General features: G+C 38.2%; 1 protein-coding gene across 2 annotated transcripts in view; it reads right to left on the bottom strand.

Annotated features, from left to right (window-relative positions):
* CHN1 (chimerin 1) overlaps positions 1-18,744 on the bottom strand; it is a 102,948-nt gene that overhangs the window by 48,268 nt on the left and 35,936 nt on the right. For both annotated transcript variants that reach the window (XM_062615866.1, XM_062615867.1), the window contains exon 7: positions 4,323-4,611. In XM_062615866.1, the coding sequence (XP_062471850.1) occupies positions 4,323-4,611 (289 nt within the window). The remainder of the gene's footprint in view (positions 1-4,322; positions 4,612-18,744) is intronic.

Here is an 18,744-nt window from a genome sequence, read left to right as displayed (position 1 = left end):
TCTTACTAACAGATTTGACTGAGAGCAGAAGTAGAACAGTAGTCATGTCATTAATGAAAATATCAGTGCCAGTTCAAGGTTGGAAAGTGACACTGGTCCCTCTGCAAACACCCATAAGTATGACCCTTGATTTTGTATGTGGAGGCTGTTATGAATCCATTAGAAATGTACACAGAGATTGCAATTAACTTTTTGATCTGAATTATCTTTGGAGGCAGGCTTAAAAACATGCTTCCTACTAAAATGACACAGGTTTACATTTCCAGATCTCCTGGCACAGGATTGCAGGCAGTCAGCCTTCATCACTGTGGAGGAAAAAAATGGTATCGCCACCAAGGTCATTAAAAATAGAACGGAAGAGTGCTTTTATAGGGTGACTGCTGCCACAAACCTCTCAATTCTTTCCATCTGTAGGAACTGAGCTGTTTGTCTGGAAGGGGTCTTTAACTGATTTCCAGCCACTGAAGTTTTTTGAAGCATTTATCGCCAAAGTAAGCATGAATAAAAGTGACTCAGTTCCTATCCTACCATTAATCTCAGCATTTCATTCTGAAACATGCGATAACACATAACTAATTATTTCATTTTCTCATAACAAACACTAAATCTCAAATAAATTGCTCATACAAATTTTTACATTAATATCTCAAAAGCATGTCAAAATAAAAATATCACGTTTTGCAGGGCTTTCAAGGACTTTGATATATGTATCTAGGGATTTATTAACTTCTGAGAGCTACCAGTTTTATAAGGTATTTAACTGAATCAAATAATCTGCTCCAAGGCCATAATTACCTTTGAGAGTGGAGAATGTTCACAGATCCATCAGTATTCAAGGCACAGGAAGAACAGCAAATCTTGTGATACTGGGTATTATTTCCATTTCCACGCTAGGCCATACAGAGTGAATCCACATGGGAAGCGCCTCTTTCAAATGAACCTTAGCCCTCTCTTAAAACACAGACAACGACGACTGCACAATTGTGTTCTGAACAATCTGCAGACTGTTTGGGGAACCAGCGTTACCTTTTTAAACACGGCAGCTAAAATATCTGTTCAGAGCATTCAAGCATGACAAGCACTCTCCTGTTTTCAGTCTCCGCTCCTCCAGTTATCTCTATCAATTCTTTCATAGGTTATGAAAATCATAAATCATTAAACAGGAATTTTAATTTTTAATATATACTTGTAAATGGTAAGCAGTTATATTCCTTCTTATAATCAGTGAAGCACATGCTGTGCAGTGGATTATATTCTCATGCTTTTGCTAATAAAAACCTCATCTTCCACCACAATATGGTCTCTTTCAGGACTCAAGGGTACTGTGATTTGTGTCCTACAACCCTTATCTAATGATTGCATAATTTTTGTCTTTTCATCTTTTAGCGTCTTTAAATCCTTCCCCTTTACTAAGGCTCATTTTTAATGTACTGCATATGACAAGTCACCCAGCACATGCTGAATTCTTCTATAAATTAATCACTGAAAAGAGTAGGGAACAAATAAAGCATTATTAGTGCATGCTGGGAGGCCTGTAACACAAATCTGTGGTGTTACCTGCTACTGCCCCACACCAATTTAAGGCTAGGTGAAGTGCCCGTTAATATTTCATCTTCAGATTTAAGGTGTGTTCTCTGGCTGCCCCATTTCCTCCACTTAATTTTACGGCAGAAAGCAAAACCACATTCCCACCAGCTCCTCCCCAGTCAGAGCCTGTCTCTCCTCTCCATCTTATGAAGGGTTTATCTTTCATTCGCCACCCACACAAGGTTGGGCAACAGTCATAGGCACAAAGTTTAGATTCGGATCTGAACAGCCTCAGAGTCTGCAAATCTGAGAATGTTTTTTGGCTCAGGATGATCAACATTCAAGACCCAGACTTCTTCCTCCCTTTACAGAGGAGAAAACATGTGGTGTAGAGAGAAGCTGTGGAGCTACAGTATAAAACTGATAAAGCTGCATTAACTGCCAAATACTGTATCCTGCAGAAATATTCACCCACACCACGGGGCTAATGGGCTAATGTTGTAGTACACAGATTTTGCTGCAATCCTTTTTTCTCATTGGATTTTGGAAAATTTTCTTTGCATTCTTTCTTAGAATTGTCAGTATTGATTCAGAGATATTGTCTTTATATTGGACAGCAAGAATCACTCTGCCATCCCTCCCACCAAAGAAGAAGAAAAGCTACTTGACCTATTTATAAATATCCTATAAGAAGACTTCCTTATATCATGGTTAAATGATTTGTAATATGTTAAATACTACATTAGTATTAAGTTATCAAGTAAATATCAATAAGAAGCAAGACCCTGCACAAATAGGGTAAAATTACCTTCTGAACAATCTAGTAAATAATACGTACATTTTTCTTATTTCATTATTATAATTTTTACCAGAGAAATCTTATAAACTACATGAGATTGAGAATTCCATTGAGTGAAGATGTAATGTCTCCTGTGTATCCTCATTGCTAGCAAAATCAGCCACCAGATGTGATTCAGTCCCCTGCCTGCACAGTCCTCCAGCCAGTCAGCCATGTTCACCCCACTGAACTTGAAACAGCTCTCCCAGGCTGTCAAGGTAACAGCATTAGTGGCTGTGCAAGCAGTTCAGTCTCCCAGACTCTGGAAAGGCCTCTAAGGAGGTCTCCTCTTCCCAACACTCACCCTTACACTGCACATAGCCACCACCTGCTCTGAGATTTGGTGAGACCACCACCATCTCTCCCCTTTCCCTTGTTCCCCACATCCTGTGACTTACAGAGGAGGGAAAAAGGATTTGGCAAGCCTTAGCTGGATACTGGGGCTTGTTCCAAATGCTGTGGTTGATACTGTAATGGGTGTTGGTCATGGGGTTGAATGCCTTATTTTCCTTCGAGATTTGCTAGGTGAAGCAGCACTTGGGACTCGCTGTGTCATCTTCCAGCAAAGACCCTGAGAGCGTAAAGGCAGCAAAGATGTCATCTCTGTGCCTCCCCACAATAAAAAAGATGACATTGTGCCTTCCCCATGAAGCCACGGATGGTAATCCCAACTGGATAATGACTTGAAAATTAAACCGAAATCTTCAATATCCCCACCAGTATTTCTTTTCTCAAAATGATCTGATAACAGTGAAGACCCATACTTTAAGCTAAGATGGGTGCTTCATCTCTCAGCAAATTCAGTGCAGGATGACAAACTCTCTGGAGAAGGATTTGAAGCACCAAAGCTATGGGCTTCCTCTCTCCGTGGACTCTCTATGGAGCTTAGTTTCACTGCAACAGTCGTATTTGTTGGCAATTGTCAGTCAGACCTTTCACCTCCTCAAGAAAAACTGAAATCAGAAGCATATTTCTGATTGGAAGGACAAACAGATGATCCCAACTAAGCTTAGCATTTCTTCTAAGCAGTAGAAGCATATTAGGTACTCCTAACGTCATTCTGAAGTTTGTGAAATAGAGGAGCATATCAGACAATTACACACGCATTAACACCTACACACATGTAAAAATACACTTTAAAAAGACTTCAAATGTCAACTTTTCAATAAAAAAAGTATTTAGTTTAACATGATGGAACTCACATTACGTTTTTAAGTTTAGTCTTTGTCGCAAAAATGAAGCTTTTTTGTCTGCCTGACACATTCCCAACCTCTTTAATATTTCTGTGTTCACCCATTCTAAGATTTCTTTGTTGTTTATTTTTCTTTTATAACCCAGGATGCAGTTAGTTCTCAGCTGATACTGCAACTTTCTGAAGAGAGCAATCCTTCTTCATAAGTCTGGCTGAGGCCAAAAATAGCTCTGTCAGCTTTTGACAGGCTGAACTCAGCCAAGTGAAATGTTTTAACATTTTATCAACTTAATGAACAGGCTTATTTATAATGTGGACAACTTTACTGTCATTGTATGCAGACTGCTGAGGAGATTGTGGAATGCATTTGTCTGGCGAATGATGAATATATAAAGAAACGTAATTTTTGACCAAGGGGGCAGTTTTCTCATACACTGTAAATAATTTTGAGATGAAGTATTTTTAGCCTGTTTGAAATAAAGAAGTGGCTTAATGGTAACATCTATAATTGTGAAAATACCTGAAAAAGGAACTTCACAATAATAAATAACTAACCTTCAAAACATTTAAATTTGCAATATGCAAAAATTACCATAAAAAAATCTATAAACAGTTTAAATATCACTATTAATGCAATACTGGAAATAAATAGGTAGACTAAATATCTACAGATACCTTTAACACTTTATAGTAGATGGGGGAGGGTTAAAAGTACAAAATAAAAAGTCTAACAGAAAAAAAGAGCGTTGGTTAACAATTGCTTACCCTCTTTTCTGCTACCTCATCCTCTCCTGTAGACTCTTTGCCATCATGTTCATCTCTCAGGCTTGGCATATGTTTTTTGTGTGCTGGCTCTCTGTTTAAAGTTGTATATCCTACGTGTTCATAAATAGGATTTATTGTCATCTTGGCAATGTATTCAGCTGCTTTCGTTTCAATATAAAGAGTAATCAATCCATCTGTCACCAGGTCATGGATGGACTCAAAACGTTTCTCCCCAACAAAGTGCTTTCCATCGTAGTAGAGTCTGAAGTTTCTGGTTTGACTTCCAAATCTGCCTCAATGAAATGGGAAAGTTGTTTTTTTAAAGAACAGTAAGCAGAATAAAGAAGAGCAAGCAAGCCTTTGCAAACAATAAAAAACACTTTATCACTTCAAGCTGTGACTATGCTCTGTGTCTGCTCCAGTTGAGAATGAAAAACTCAACTACTACTTAGCACAGATAGGAAGGAGAGATCAACAACTGCAGATAGATAGCCAAAACAGTGTCTGCCCCAGAAGGAGCTGTTTGTTCTCTTATTCTTTTAGCCTTTCCATTATCCCATGGAAAAACTGAAAATTACTTCACACTCTTCATGGCTTTATTTAGCACTTTACTACTGCATCACCATAGTCAATTTGCTTGGCTTTGATATGAAGAGTTCTCATAATAGAGTCCTCCTCTATTACAGTTGATCAATGCAGAGTTTTGATGCTGTCTCGGCCTTCTGCACCCCTGCTTGCTTGCAGGAAGAGGCCATTCAGGGTTCAGCTGAGCTGCAGTGCCAACAATTACACTGAAGCAGAATCGCTGCCAGAACTGGAGCAGCACAGGACAAAATGGCACAAGGGCAAGCATTCTTTATTCCTGGCCAAAGGCCAAGGACTAACTCTTCAAGCTTTGTACAAAAGTCCTTCTGTGTTACGCTTGTTAAGTCCTGAGCTTCAAGCAAATCTTTGTAACATATAGGATATATAACGTGAAAGCTACCTGACGCCAACCACTCTGCAGTTGGGGTGGAATAGGATTTCAGCACAGGCTCTTAGCAACCAAAAGAACACCAGTTTTACCTGAATATTAGCATATTTTCAAAAAACTGTACTTAGAATGTGCAACAATTTTCTGCTGAAAAGCAATCTAAATGTGTGAAAGTACACTAGTGTTTGCGCTTGGCAACAGCCAACGCGTATCCTGCAGAGAAGATGGAGGCAAGAAGCTATTTTCACAGCTCACTCCAGTGTCATTCCTTGGTCAGACAGCAGCAAGGGTGGCTGCTTAGGGTACTAGCCCCCTTGGGAGGTCAGATCTCCCAAATAAATATTAAAAAACTGATTTGAAACCATGGATTGCTTTCATTTTACAATCAAATGCTTCATAGGAGATGTTAAGGAGCAAAGTAAATACTGGTGCTTTTGCTGAAGTGGCTCCTTTCTGGTAGGACCGTGCCAAACAAGGGGAATCATCATTTTAGACTTTGCCTCAGGTGAAATATTGCACTCTTCTTGTAAATATGAGCAAACCCACTTGTTCTGCGATGTGTGTTTTTTTTTTCTTGTGTTCTGAATCAAAATGCCAAACCTTCCCATCCCCCTATCAATAATCTGACAGTGACTGTAACTTCAGAAGCTGCTATTTTTACGTGACACTGAATGTCAGGGGGCTCTCAGGAATCTGCACCTTGTTCAGTAAGAAAAGAGGACATGGGTAGGAACTACCTAGGCATTTTAATAGAAATTAAATGTTACTTCTGTGCATATTTTTATGCCACATAAACTATAAGTTCACTGAATCAAACTGAAAAGCAAGAAATTACAACACGACATAAAGAAATACATTTTTACCGAATACTTATTTCATCCCAAGATGCAGTTCTCAGTGAATATACATCATTCAGAAAGTAGAAAGATAATGTCCTAAGTTACAGCAGAGGAGGCAGGAACATATTTAGGCTCATTCTTGAGAGCACTGCTCTATTCAGTGTAGTATGTGGCAAACAAGCTTCAACCATGAGATGTGCTCCTTGCATATCCTCCGCTATCACAGAAGTCAACATGAGCAAAGAGTGCCCAGCGCTTTGCAGTGCCAAAGTGATCAACCTTCACTGTCTTCTGCTCAAGCCAGCGGGAATGAAGCACATAGAGTACACACAAGCCCTGTGACATTAAAATTTGCAGGAGAGCCAAATAAGTTTGAAGGTGAAGAACAATGGGCCTTAAATGACAACATGCAATAGAATAATTTTTATTAAGAGATGTAGCAGGGGAACTGCTGCTCTAATCAGTAACAAACTCTCTGACAGTACTTATAGCAGAGGTTTGAACAAGCTGAAGGTGACTTATTGCTCTTAGCTTTCTAGAAGAGAAAGTATTACACTAATCTTATCAAGAGAAGATAAGGCACAGAAAAGCTTCTCAGGGCCTATTAGTCAGTACACATGGTGTCTTGATTTTAGTAACATCCTTCAGAGTCTAAAACAAAGTTCTGAAGAGCAAGATGGCCAAATGCAAAGAACAAGTTTTTAAATTACTAAACCTCTTCCCATCAGGGTCAGTAGGTGCATGGTTCTACCCAGCTATGCTTTACTGAGCAGCCCCTATGCTGCACATTTGTTCAGACTGCTGTAGATAAAGCAAGTATTTGAGAGATACTACAAGGAATAGGATTTCCAGAAGTACATAATCTTTATCTGACTGCTCCTGACCCACATTTCAGCATGAGTATCTCACAGACAACGTTCCACAGGTTTAATTCTTCAACAGCATCCCGCCACCTCTCTCATAAACCTCACAGAAATATTGAAACATGCTCCTGTACATATCTGGGGAACTGCACATCAATTTCTTTTGGCATTCAAAGGTTCATTCAACTTTCTTGGTTTAAACTACATATGGGAAATTTATCTATTACCAGTTAAAGAAAGGTATTTAAACAAAGAAGTTACTCTGCATCAGTGTGATGACCACTTGGAAAAGGTGCTCGTGTATCAGCTGCAAAAGGACGATATTGAATGGGTCTACCTTCACCTGATTCCCATTTGTTCCAAATCAAAATTTTTCCCTCTATTCTTTTTTTATTGGATACGTTGTGGGGAATTGCATTGTTTTCCAAACAGAATCCTATTAGCAACAAGGAGGAAAAAAAAACCACAAATCTCCAACAAATCAATGAAGCATCAATCTCTTACAAAGTCTGTAGCATCTATGTCTCAGAATCCTGTCTTCTTTCAAACTCATTTACATTACTGACTACACAATGATACTATTTTGATCAAATTATAATATAAATGCAAACATAAACATCCAATTGCAAATGATCAATTAAATTTCAACCTTCAGTCCCTTCAGTCTTACTTAAAACTACAGTTTAAATTTTTCCATAAGCAAGAATATTTCCTTATGCTTACTTTCAATAACATTGCTGCAGCCTGGTTAATTATACATCACCGTGGCAACTAAGTAGAGCCAAGATTTTGTATTTCAGCTTCCTGATGGTATCTTCCTAAAGGCAAGTGCTAATACCAGCTGGTTTTTGTTTAAGAAATAGAAAGCAGGATACAGTTAATGTATGTTCTCTTTTGGTTTAAACAGGCAAACATTAGATGTTTTTCCAAGCAAAAGAAATGGACCTCTGACATGTCAAACAGTCTCATTGTGTCCACTGTGCATTTGTTTGCAAACAGCAGGACTACAGATAAAAGACTTCTTTTATTCAAAGTTGTCCGAAAAACAATCACTCTGTCAAGTCCCTTTGGGTGCCAGTAGGGCAGAGTGGATAACAACGTGGGAAAGCGTATTAAGTGGTAGAGCAAATGTGGCTAGTAATAAAGGACTGAGGAGTTGAATTAGGTATAGCATGAGAAAGACAGGCTTCAGACTCAGCCACCTACTCTGTATGCGACATTCACTGATGAAACAAAAGAAAGAAGTGAAGGACCAAGAGCCCGTCCTCACTTTCTTACCATCTAAGATGGATTTTAAAGTCCACATACAGAATTGTACAGTAGTTATTCACCTCTTTTACAGCATATTTTATGATGAGAAGAGTATCCAGACAAAAACATTACTTAAAATGTGCAGCTGCAACCAGAACACAAAGTTAGCACCCTTTGGGGCTACTCATGTCCTTGTTAAGTTTCAAGCAACTTCATACACTGAACTGAGAAATCTTAAGTTCTTTATATGAGTGTGAAAGTCACTTGGACTTACTCTTGCCTCAGAGATAAAGCATCTTAACGTACTTTGTGGCCAGAAGGTAGAAATTCAACTAAAAATTAGGTGCCAGAATTTCAGCTCTAGCTTCTGAAAACTCTCAACCAACCCTGAAGACCAGAGTCTTGACACTCTATAAGAAGTGACAGAAATACAAGCAATCTTGCAATCGGGAATGTCTCCTAATCATGCTGTGTTCATGTGAGAGAAAACAAATTATTCCACAGACACTCTTTTGGCGCATTTCATTGTCCAAGAACCACAAGTCTTACATGCAGCCAAAACCTCTTCCACACAGTTATCCCTGAAGGTCTCCAGCTCCCGAGAGCAGCTCATTTTGGTGTTTGTTTCTTCTTATTATTATTTAACAGCAACATTTCTTAGGATGGCCAAGGAATTATGGAACTTGCCATCTTCCTAGAGTACCCGGTTGACAATTATCATCATCTCCAAAACCTTAGCAGTAGTTTACAAGAACACAACATGCATACATGAAATCAAATGCTTTAGGGATTGAAAGTAAAGGTGCATTTTATACAAGTGGAAACAAAAAAAATCCTCATTTTCTGATATGCATGGGAAAGGTGGCAGAGTACAGTCACTACAGATAGTGTTCCTGTGTCATCTGGATGGACAGGATGACTGGCTGGCTAACAGGTGCTTGATGAACACTGATTAGGTATAAAGTTACCCTAAAACCAGATCAGACCCATGCTCTGGCTGAATATGTGATAGTTTAATTTAGCATGGAAAAAGTGTGGCATCCTTTGGAACAGAAAACAAATCCCAGAGCTGGAACTGCTGGTTGTGTGCACCCCATGCCAATGCAGACACAAAGGTCAATTCACTCTCTAATCAGGTTCAAGCAAAAAAAAACTTGGGGCTGGTGCTGTATCAGTACCAACAGTTTCCCAGCAGTCTCTCAACTGAGACTGAAGACTGTTTACCTGCATCACTGTTCATACTTTGTTGTCCAAGAGGGAAACAATGCTCTTCAAATAGCATGCTGCAAGCAGCTGGATGCTTGCAAGGATGAGAGCAATGGCACCTTCCTGTGGATTATGAGCTCTGTCAGGGACAACACAAGTGAGAGACAACTGCTCTAGGGTATCTGCAGTAGGTAACAGCTGCTGAAAACAATGAAGACTGAAAGTGTTATCAGACTTTGGTACCTGTGATGGTGTGTTTCACAAATAAATCTAACAAAGGAATAAATCCAACAAAATAAGACATTGTCTCAATGTCTTATTTTACTTTGAAACAGCTTTAAATAGCTGACTTTTCACCATCTCAAACTCTGAATAAATGTCAACTGATCATTAATATGCAGTAAGATCACTTAACACTTAAGATCACTTTTAATGTTCTTGATCAGTGATAGATCATTTGAAAAGAATGTGTTTGGTTCTGAAAAAAAGCTCTTGTACAAATGTATTACCTCTTCTTACATGCACATTACATGCAAGTAATGTGCTTGCATGGCCTATTCCATTTAAACTTTATATGAAGGCTGTGTGGAGACCTCATAGCAGCCTTCCAGTATCTGAAGGGGGCCTATAGGGATGCTAGGGAGGGACTATTTATTAGGGACTGTAGTGATAGGACAAGGGGTAACGGGTTAAAACTTAAACAGGGGAAGTTTAGATCGGATATAAGGAGGAAATTCTTTCCTGTTAGGGAAGTGAGGCACTGGAATGGGTTGCCCAGGGAGGTTGTGAATGCTCCATCCCTGGCAGTGGTCAAGGCCAGGTTGGACGAAGCCTTGGGTGAGATGGTTTAGTGTGAGGTGTCCCTGCCCATGGCGGGGGGGGTGGAACTAGATGATCTTAAGGTCCTTTCCAACCCTAACTATTCTGTGATTCTATGATTCCCTGGAATTGATTTGGTGATTGAATCAGAAACAATACCAATGGTTTGGACAACGTTTTACTGCTTTTTCTACATGATGAAACCTCCATGCTTCCTGGGAAAATACTCACTGTAGTTAGTGATTAAGACATATTTGAAGTCTATATATACATGGGTAAAAAAGCCTGATCTTCTCTTTAAATGAAAGCAGTATTTGGAAAGCAATGACAACATGCCTGGAATAAACACCTTCTGGAAATGTTACTAACAAGACTGTTAGTAACTTTCACAGTCTGATACTAAGCAAATAATTACATTTCTTTACCAAAAATTTTGAAGAAATGCTCTCCAAGAGTAAATTTTGCAATGTGACTTCGTGCTACTGACAGCTTTTGTACTACTTTAAATCAGAACTGTATTTTAATTCTTCTAAGCTATCAACCCTCATCAGTGTCTGCTCAGCAAGCTTCAAAATGTGTGCACAGGTTTTACTCTGCCTATGTACAACATTTTCATTCTAGGTCATATATGACATTGTTTGTCTGGCAAATTTGGAACGTTAGATTTGTAACAGAAATTCCACTGCAATAACTCACACTATGGAGAGAACTGACATAGCATAATGCTCAAACATGCACATTTTTTGTCTCACTTACAGCAGCTTTTCCTACAAGGGTTTAAGTTCACAGAGACATAGAAACATAGAACGGTTTGCGTTGGAAGGGACATTTAAAGGCCATTGAGTCCAATCTGCCTGCAATGAGCAGGGACATCTTCAACTAGATCAGATTGCGAGAACCCTATCCAATTTGACCTTGAATGTTTCCAAGGATGGAGCATCTTAGCCTCTCTGGTCAACCTGTTCCAGTGAGTCACCTCCCTCATTCTAAAAAATGTATTTCTTATATCAAGTCTAAGTCTACCCTCTTTTAGTTCAAAAGTTACTCATGACTGTCACATTTATTTTTTGCTTCTAAAGGTCTTCTCACACTAAAAGCAACTTTCTCTTAATTTACCTTACGAAGACAATATGCATATTTTAATACAGTATGTCAAGGAAATCTGAGTGGAAGACATCAAGAGAAAACCCTAAGAAATTTTCCCTATAAAATAGCTTTGCAAGTGCAAAAAGGGTTTTTGGAGAGCAGAGTGGACAAACATTGTTTTTGTTGTTGCTCCTGTTTTGGTTTTGATTATTTATGTACACTCTATATGTTATTCAAGGTCTCAAAGTTTATATATACAAAAAAAAAAAAAGCCTTAGATTAAAAATAACTACAGGAAGATTTCTTTTCCAGAGAGATTTTGTCAAACCTGATTTGCCTTAAGCCACTGTTAATCCCAAATTTACAATAAAGGTTTACTTAACTTACTTAAAGCTATTACACAGTTTGATGCTTAATTTGTTTTATCAGTGTATTCTACCTCTGATCTTCCAGTAATTACTCACCACTTTTTTGTAAACAGTGAGATTCACCAATATACTCATCCTGTTCTCTAAAAGCTGCATTCCTTAACAATAAACAAGCATAATAATGCAAAATGAAATGGTTCCTGCATATACAATATGCACTGTTAGGATTCTGAGGGCTACTAACAGCTCATCAATAAGGATTGATAGCTTTTGTGTTATTATATTCTGTTTTTCCAGAATGCAATTTGTTCCTTCATGCAAGTGCAGCAGTAGGTGGGGCAGATGTCAATTTATTACAGAAACTGTTAAAGTTCTTTTACTCATCTGTAGCTGTAAAAGACACCCAGCACCTATCAAATTAGGAGGAACAATGCTTAAATCAGCTGAGGTCCACCAAGTGTGAAAGAGGGAGAAGGAACAGGAAAACCAGGCCAGATAACATTTACTGCTGTCAGTGGTTTTAGAGTTTGAATAATTCGTAAATGTTTTGATAAAAACAATTATGAGATTAAACAACAATGAGGCTGTTATTTTGGAAGCATATTTATAAAGCTGAAGGACTTTTTTAGCTTATTGATGAAGATCAGGAAAAATAAATTGTTTCTCCAAGCACAAAGATTTATAGATGTGTATTTCAAAAGCATATGGAAGAAGAGGCCAACCAAAAGGAGTAACCTGAAGATACATTTCTATCTAGCATTTTCTAAAAGCAATAGAGTAAAAAGGCATTCCAATAGAACCTGCAGAAGACAGAAGAGATACGTATCCTTTTGACAGGGGATGGAACAGGGGAAGAGAGTGCAATGTTTGCGATGTACAAGTATACACAATTATAAACTGATTGCATTGCAATTTGAGTTTTTCCTAACTCAACTCCAACAGTGCCTAAAAGTTTCAGAGCATACAGACATTATACACCATAAAAATAGTACAGTACAACGCAGACTCCCTCTCAGGAGTTGTGACTGGGGGCAGTCTAAGAGATGGGGTACAACTTTCAGTTTGGGTGGGCCGTTTTTAAGAGATCCTAGACTTTTATACTGAACAGGAATGTGAGACAATACGGGAAAGAACATACCCTCTCTAACGGGGAAACGAGGCATGGAAAACTTAAAAGCTACAGTCAAGTCATATGTGAAGGCAAGAAGTGAGCCCAGATCTTTTGAGCTCCAGAGCGCCTCAACTGCAAGCCCAAAGGCTCTACAGTGCATCAGATTACAGCAGATCTTTGTGGTGCAGCAGGAGTTAGAGGTATAGGACATGGCAAAAAATGAACATGAGTTACATACACTGAGCACAGACAGCTCTTGGACAAGTTACCTAGAAGTTCACCACACCAGCCAAGCAGAAAATATTCCTCTGAGAAGTGCTGAACTTACATGAGCAGGAGAAAGACTGCAGCAAACTGAATTGCCAAAGATAAATTAGGTACTCTAGCCAAAAGAAAACAGAGCTGACAACAACAACAGATGGGAAGAGGAGGGAAGGAGAACAGGAACACAGCAAGAAGACATGAACCATAAGGAAAAAAGCATTCCAGTCTGTGGGAGGGCCTAGGTAGCCAGCTAATTACTCATTAAGGTTAGCAGCTATTTATTACTATTCTAAATACTTCAGCAAAGCCACCTCAGTAGTGTCCAGGTGCACTTACATAAGGCAGGTGACATGCAGGACGCCTATGCTGTTTACTGGTAGTTGAGCCTTCCATGTTAGTGACAAAGTAACAAAGTATGTTATTTAGCATGAAATAGGAAAGGAAAATTATTTTACATGGAAGATCATTTAAATAGAGGCCAAATTGTTTTATTTTAGAGCAGAAAAGCAAGCTCCAAATGTATCAGCACACTTTGCCTGGATTTTTCAGCTAGCAACCAAGAAATATTGTGTGAATATTTCAGAAAGGTTTCTAGAAACTGAATTCAGCCCTTGCTACTGCCAATCACTGCATTTGCAAATTGGGTAAAAAAAACACACAGTAGAAAGATGTGCAAAGTTTAGTCTTTAAAATGGTCTTTATAATTTCTTCGTACCCTCCCATCTCTTATCATGGCAAGGTGAAGGGATGCAGTCAGCTGTTGTTTGCTGGGCTCCTTCTCTTGATTCAGAATAAACCATGACCAAATTTTGATATATTCATAACTAAAAAAACATAATTCAGCTATTATCACACAGAAAGTTTGTTTCAAACAATCCTTCTTTCCCCAGTTCCTCTCCAGTGTCCCAACCTATACAATGAGGCTTTCCAGCAGAATGCAGATGCACAGTTTTAACCTCTGAATTCAAAAAGCCTTTTGCAGATGTTGAATTTTACACGCATAAGTAATCCCATGGCAATCAATGTATGTTCTGGAAGAGCACTACATGTGTGTCCCAAAAGAGCCCACTGAAGATGAACATTCAGCTGCCAAAGCAACTGTCCTCGGAAATTAATTTGCAGTTCATTTGCAGCATTATGGTCTAACAGCCTACCAATTATGTCTCCTTTTAAAATATCAGTGGCTAGTTTCTTAGAGCAATTTCATAATGTAGGGAGAAAGAAGATGTATTGTGCAAGAAACGGACACATATGTAGCTGTTGTCTAAGCTAAGGAGTACTAATTTTTGACATTTATTTTGCCCCAAAAATTCTCTCCTGATGCCACGTAATCTTGAATGTGCCCTAACCCCCAAACATAAAGAAAACACGACTCATTATCATGGCTAACGTTACTACCTTTTTTTATTTTTTTCAAAAATTCATGCTGCAGAACCTTATTTCAATTCATCCTCAATACCACAACAATAGAATTTGCAGGAAGAGAAACCATGGTAACCAACTAAACACGCTACAGCAGATATCTGCTCAAAAGAACATACAGTACCATCACACTTCAACGCCTACCACTAATACAGTCTCTATCCATTTCCTCTTTATCCTCATCCTAATTATCAAACAAGCTCTCAACCACAAAAGGCTACATTGCAAACCATGTCTTATTGTTACTGTCATTTGTTATAGGTCCTAGCATTAAGCACTGTACTACTCTTTTGCCATATTTAAAAGCAGATCTAATACTTCCTGGAATTAATTAAAGATTTTCAGTTCTTTTCAACTATTTGGAATATCTAATCAACACTGCAATGTATGTTATGTATTTTTATTGTCAAAGATACTTGCTGATAAGTATGGACATACATACATACATACCTATAATAATTTTCTCGTGTTAGTAATTTATTTTAAGCCTAAGGGTTGCAAAAAGTTTTCAGTGGCATTCTCTTGATTCGTAAACATTGGTGAATTCTGCTGTGACCTCTTTTGTTTTTAATAAGCTATTAGAAGCAACATCCATGATTAAGTACAGGCATTAAATATAGCAGGGAGCTGGTTTGCTGCTCTCATTTGTGTTTACGCTTCATTCTCTTTTATTCGGTGTCTGAACTGATACAATTTCACAGGCCTTTTTAGGCTCTGAACGTCAATATTATTTGAAGGATGGCACTGAATATTTAGCTAAACTCACACATTACAACATTAAAGTTATCATTATGGTTTTGCTTAAGTACATACTTCTCCCTGTTACAAACTGAGAAATCTGTCTTCTGAAAACAAAACTTCTTTTGTTTCAATTTAGATTTAAAAAGTAGTCTGTCTTAAAAAAAAAAAGTTAGGATGCAAATTAATTGCACAATAATGGACAAAAGTAGACAAAAATAGCTCATCAGAAGATGGTAAAATGCAGCTTCTTAAGTAAGTAGTGCATTTTAGAATAACTCACTGGCAACCTTAACTGGAAAGTTTCTTTGGGTAAGAATCACTTTTTCTACCTCATTAAAGAAGAAGAAATATTCAACATCTTCACTCTGAACTCAGTTAACTCTTCCACAGCACTGCACTAAGGATATCTGACTGCCTCAATTAAGCCTGCAAAAGCTATTATTTATCCTATCCTATATTTGGCCATTTAATTGTTACCGGGCAGTGTCTGTAGCTATTGCAGCTCAAGAACAAGTTCTTTAGACCTACTAAAGTTAGTTCTATAAAAGCATCAAAGCCTAAAGCTCCACAGTGGTCAAAAATTCATTTAGAAGGGTTTAGAGAATAAAGAAAAAAACCTTCATGTCCCACTTTATCTTGAACAGGATGTGCAGTCCTGGTCCTGTCATATCCAAAAGATAATCACAGAGCAAGAAAAAGGTGCACTGAAAGATGACAGAAGATGAGGGTTATGGAACAGCTTCGCTACAAAACCTGAATGTATAGCCTAGGACTCTCCAGCCTGTAAAGAGAACAATAAAGGGGACATGAGTGGCATGGAAAAGTAAATGAAGACCAATTGTTCACTGTTTCTCATAATACAAAACCTAGGGAGCATCAAATAAAATTGTGAGATGGAATCTTCAAGATAAGGTTCAAAAATGTGCTCAGAAAGTCAGTACACAAAAATAAAAAAAAAAATATCTCTCCATCCAAAGCCTGAAAGAATAGCAAAGATAATTCTCCTCGCAAGTCCATGAACAGCAAATATTTGGGGCTAGAAGAGCACACGAGAGAACTACTACCACGTGCTCATCTTGTTACTACACTTTTCTTCCAATGCTGCTATTAATAGCTACTGAAGAGTACCAGGATACAAACTGGTCCTTTGACCTAACCCAGTGTGTTCATAGAGAACTTGCTAATAAAGTTAACAGAAATATAACTGAGGAGAAATTCTTGCAGACAATTACCCACACCTATCCCCAGATCTGCCCATTTTATGACTTAAGGCACCCCTTAGAGTAACTTAAAGAGCACTGAGATGCAGAAGAGTTGTGTTAGGAGTAGAACAGTCCATAAAAGCACCTTCATGCACCAATTGCATTTGCATTCTGTGCATTTTGGCTGTAGCTGAAGGCTGTATCTTAGTGAGATTGTCCAATCTGTTCCAGATTTTATGAAAACATGTTTTTGTAACTGCGAATTCTGTCTGCCTACAAAGGAGTTATGATTTGTGATCTTAACAGTGTATTCCTTATCTTCTAGAAAGATATTGATAAAGGTGTTGTTTTCCTCCTGCTTTAATATTTAAGAGGTTAAATAAGGTAATGGCAATTAAAATGTAATACTACTTTATGTACTTACAAAAAAAAACAACAAAACTTTTTTTTTACCGTTTTAGATTAATTTGATACTGGTGTAAATGACTGACGCTGGGCAGTAATGAACAAAGATCAGGCTTTCTTCTCTGGATGTTGTAATACAAATTAAAGATACACAGCAAGAAAGAAGTTCTTTACTGTAAGGGTGGTGAGGCACTGGAATGGGTTGCCCAAGGAAGCTGTGAATGCTCCATCCCTGGCAGTGGTCAAGACCAGGTTGGAAGAAGCCTTGGGTGAGATGGTTTAGTGTGAGGTGTCCCTGCCCATGGTAGGGGGGTTGGAACTAGATGATCTTAAGGTCCTTTCCAACCCTAACTATTCTGTGATTCTATGATTGAGTTTAACAAGTGCAAATCTTTAGCACAAAGTGAAGACAATTTCAGCATCTCTGGAGAATGCCCCTTATAAGTATATTCTAGAAGGGAATGAACAATGAGGATAGAGACAGAACAAGAGAGAACACTGTGTATTTTCCCCTATAATATAGCCCTCTGCGAAGTGATCTTCTTTAATAGTTCCAGAAGATAAATGCTCACTTTACAAAGTTGAGCTAGGGTTCATCAATCTCTATGAGATTTGTGGCATACAGGATGATGTATTCACAAATACAATGTTTAGGCAGTCATAATAAGGATTCTGAGTTCTACCTTTATGTCTCACCTAGCTTGCTTTGTAGCCAAAGGGTTTTTTTAGCATTTTTTTCTAATTTCTAATTTAACTGTGTTAGAAACTTTACCAACATAGCAAATACCTGATGTTGAAGTTAATTAAATAAACAGTAATATAAAATATATAAATCAAATGACAAACACGAAGATACATTCCTTTTTGAATTCTGAGAACAGAGAGGATGCAGTGCCTTCACTTAATTTACAGTCCAACCAAAACATTACACAAAACAGAACTACAGTTGGAACTAAATCAAAACAAATTCAATGGCTGAAATGAAACATACCATTGAGATTTTAGACATCAGTTACAATAGTTATCAATAGGTATCAAATGTACAGTTCAGATTGTTCCATGATGATTTGAGGAGTCGGCTGGTTTGGGTCCTCAAGACAAAGCACAAAAATTTGGTTTTTATCATTGCAGAAACATCATACCTTGCCAAAGAAAGTGTTTATGATCCTGTTTGACTAAACTGCTCTTCATAACTGGATGCCCTGGGTTTTTCAGGATTCCCAGGCACATTGACACAAATGCAGAAGGTATCTGCCAGAGCTGCCCATGCTGAGCCGGCTGTACTAATGAATTGCCTGCCCCCCAGCAGAAGAATCGGTAACTACAAGGCAGAAACAACCCTGTCTCCATAGCAGCTGATCCTACCCCATGCTTCCACAAGGCTTTCATGTCTCGATGAACTGGGATTTTATGATGCAATCACACTTCATAGGTAGTTTCCAATTTGTCCTAATCACAACTGACTGACTGTCAAGGAATGTCAAAGACAGACAAGTCAGACAGCAAACATGCACAGTGATAGACAGATTGAGTAGATACACTCAAATACAGGAACCAAGATGGAACCAACTATTTATGCTGAAAATCAATGGGTAGCCTTAAGCATCTAAATTTTCCTCAACATTTTCCATTTGCTTTCCAAAGCATGCCTGGAAAACAACCACAAAACATGGATATTACATTTTATGTTTTGTTACTAAGTTATTTATTGCACTATTATTAGATCACCTCTTTGGCATTGCTAGTTAACTTTGTGAAATGCTGTGAAACCTATTCTGTGTCTGTTTCTTTATATAAAACAAACAGATGACCCAAGTTTTCTTTCCTCCTACACCTTCTAAAGGGTAAAACAAAGGTAAAAAGGGAAAAGCA

Source organism: Pezoporus occidentalis, unplaced genomic scaffold (genome assembly GCF_034315485.1).
Source record: "Pezoporus occidentalis ecotype Australia unplaced genomic scaffold, CSIRO_AGI_Poc_V1 ctg184, whole genome shotgun sequence".
Taxonomy (NCBI): domain Eukaryota; kingdom Metazoa; phylum Chordata; class Aves; order Psittaciformes; family Psittacidae; genus Pezoporus; species Pezoporus occidentalis.
This window is presented reverse-complemented; position numbering and strand designations above follow the sequence as displayed.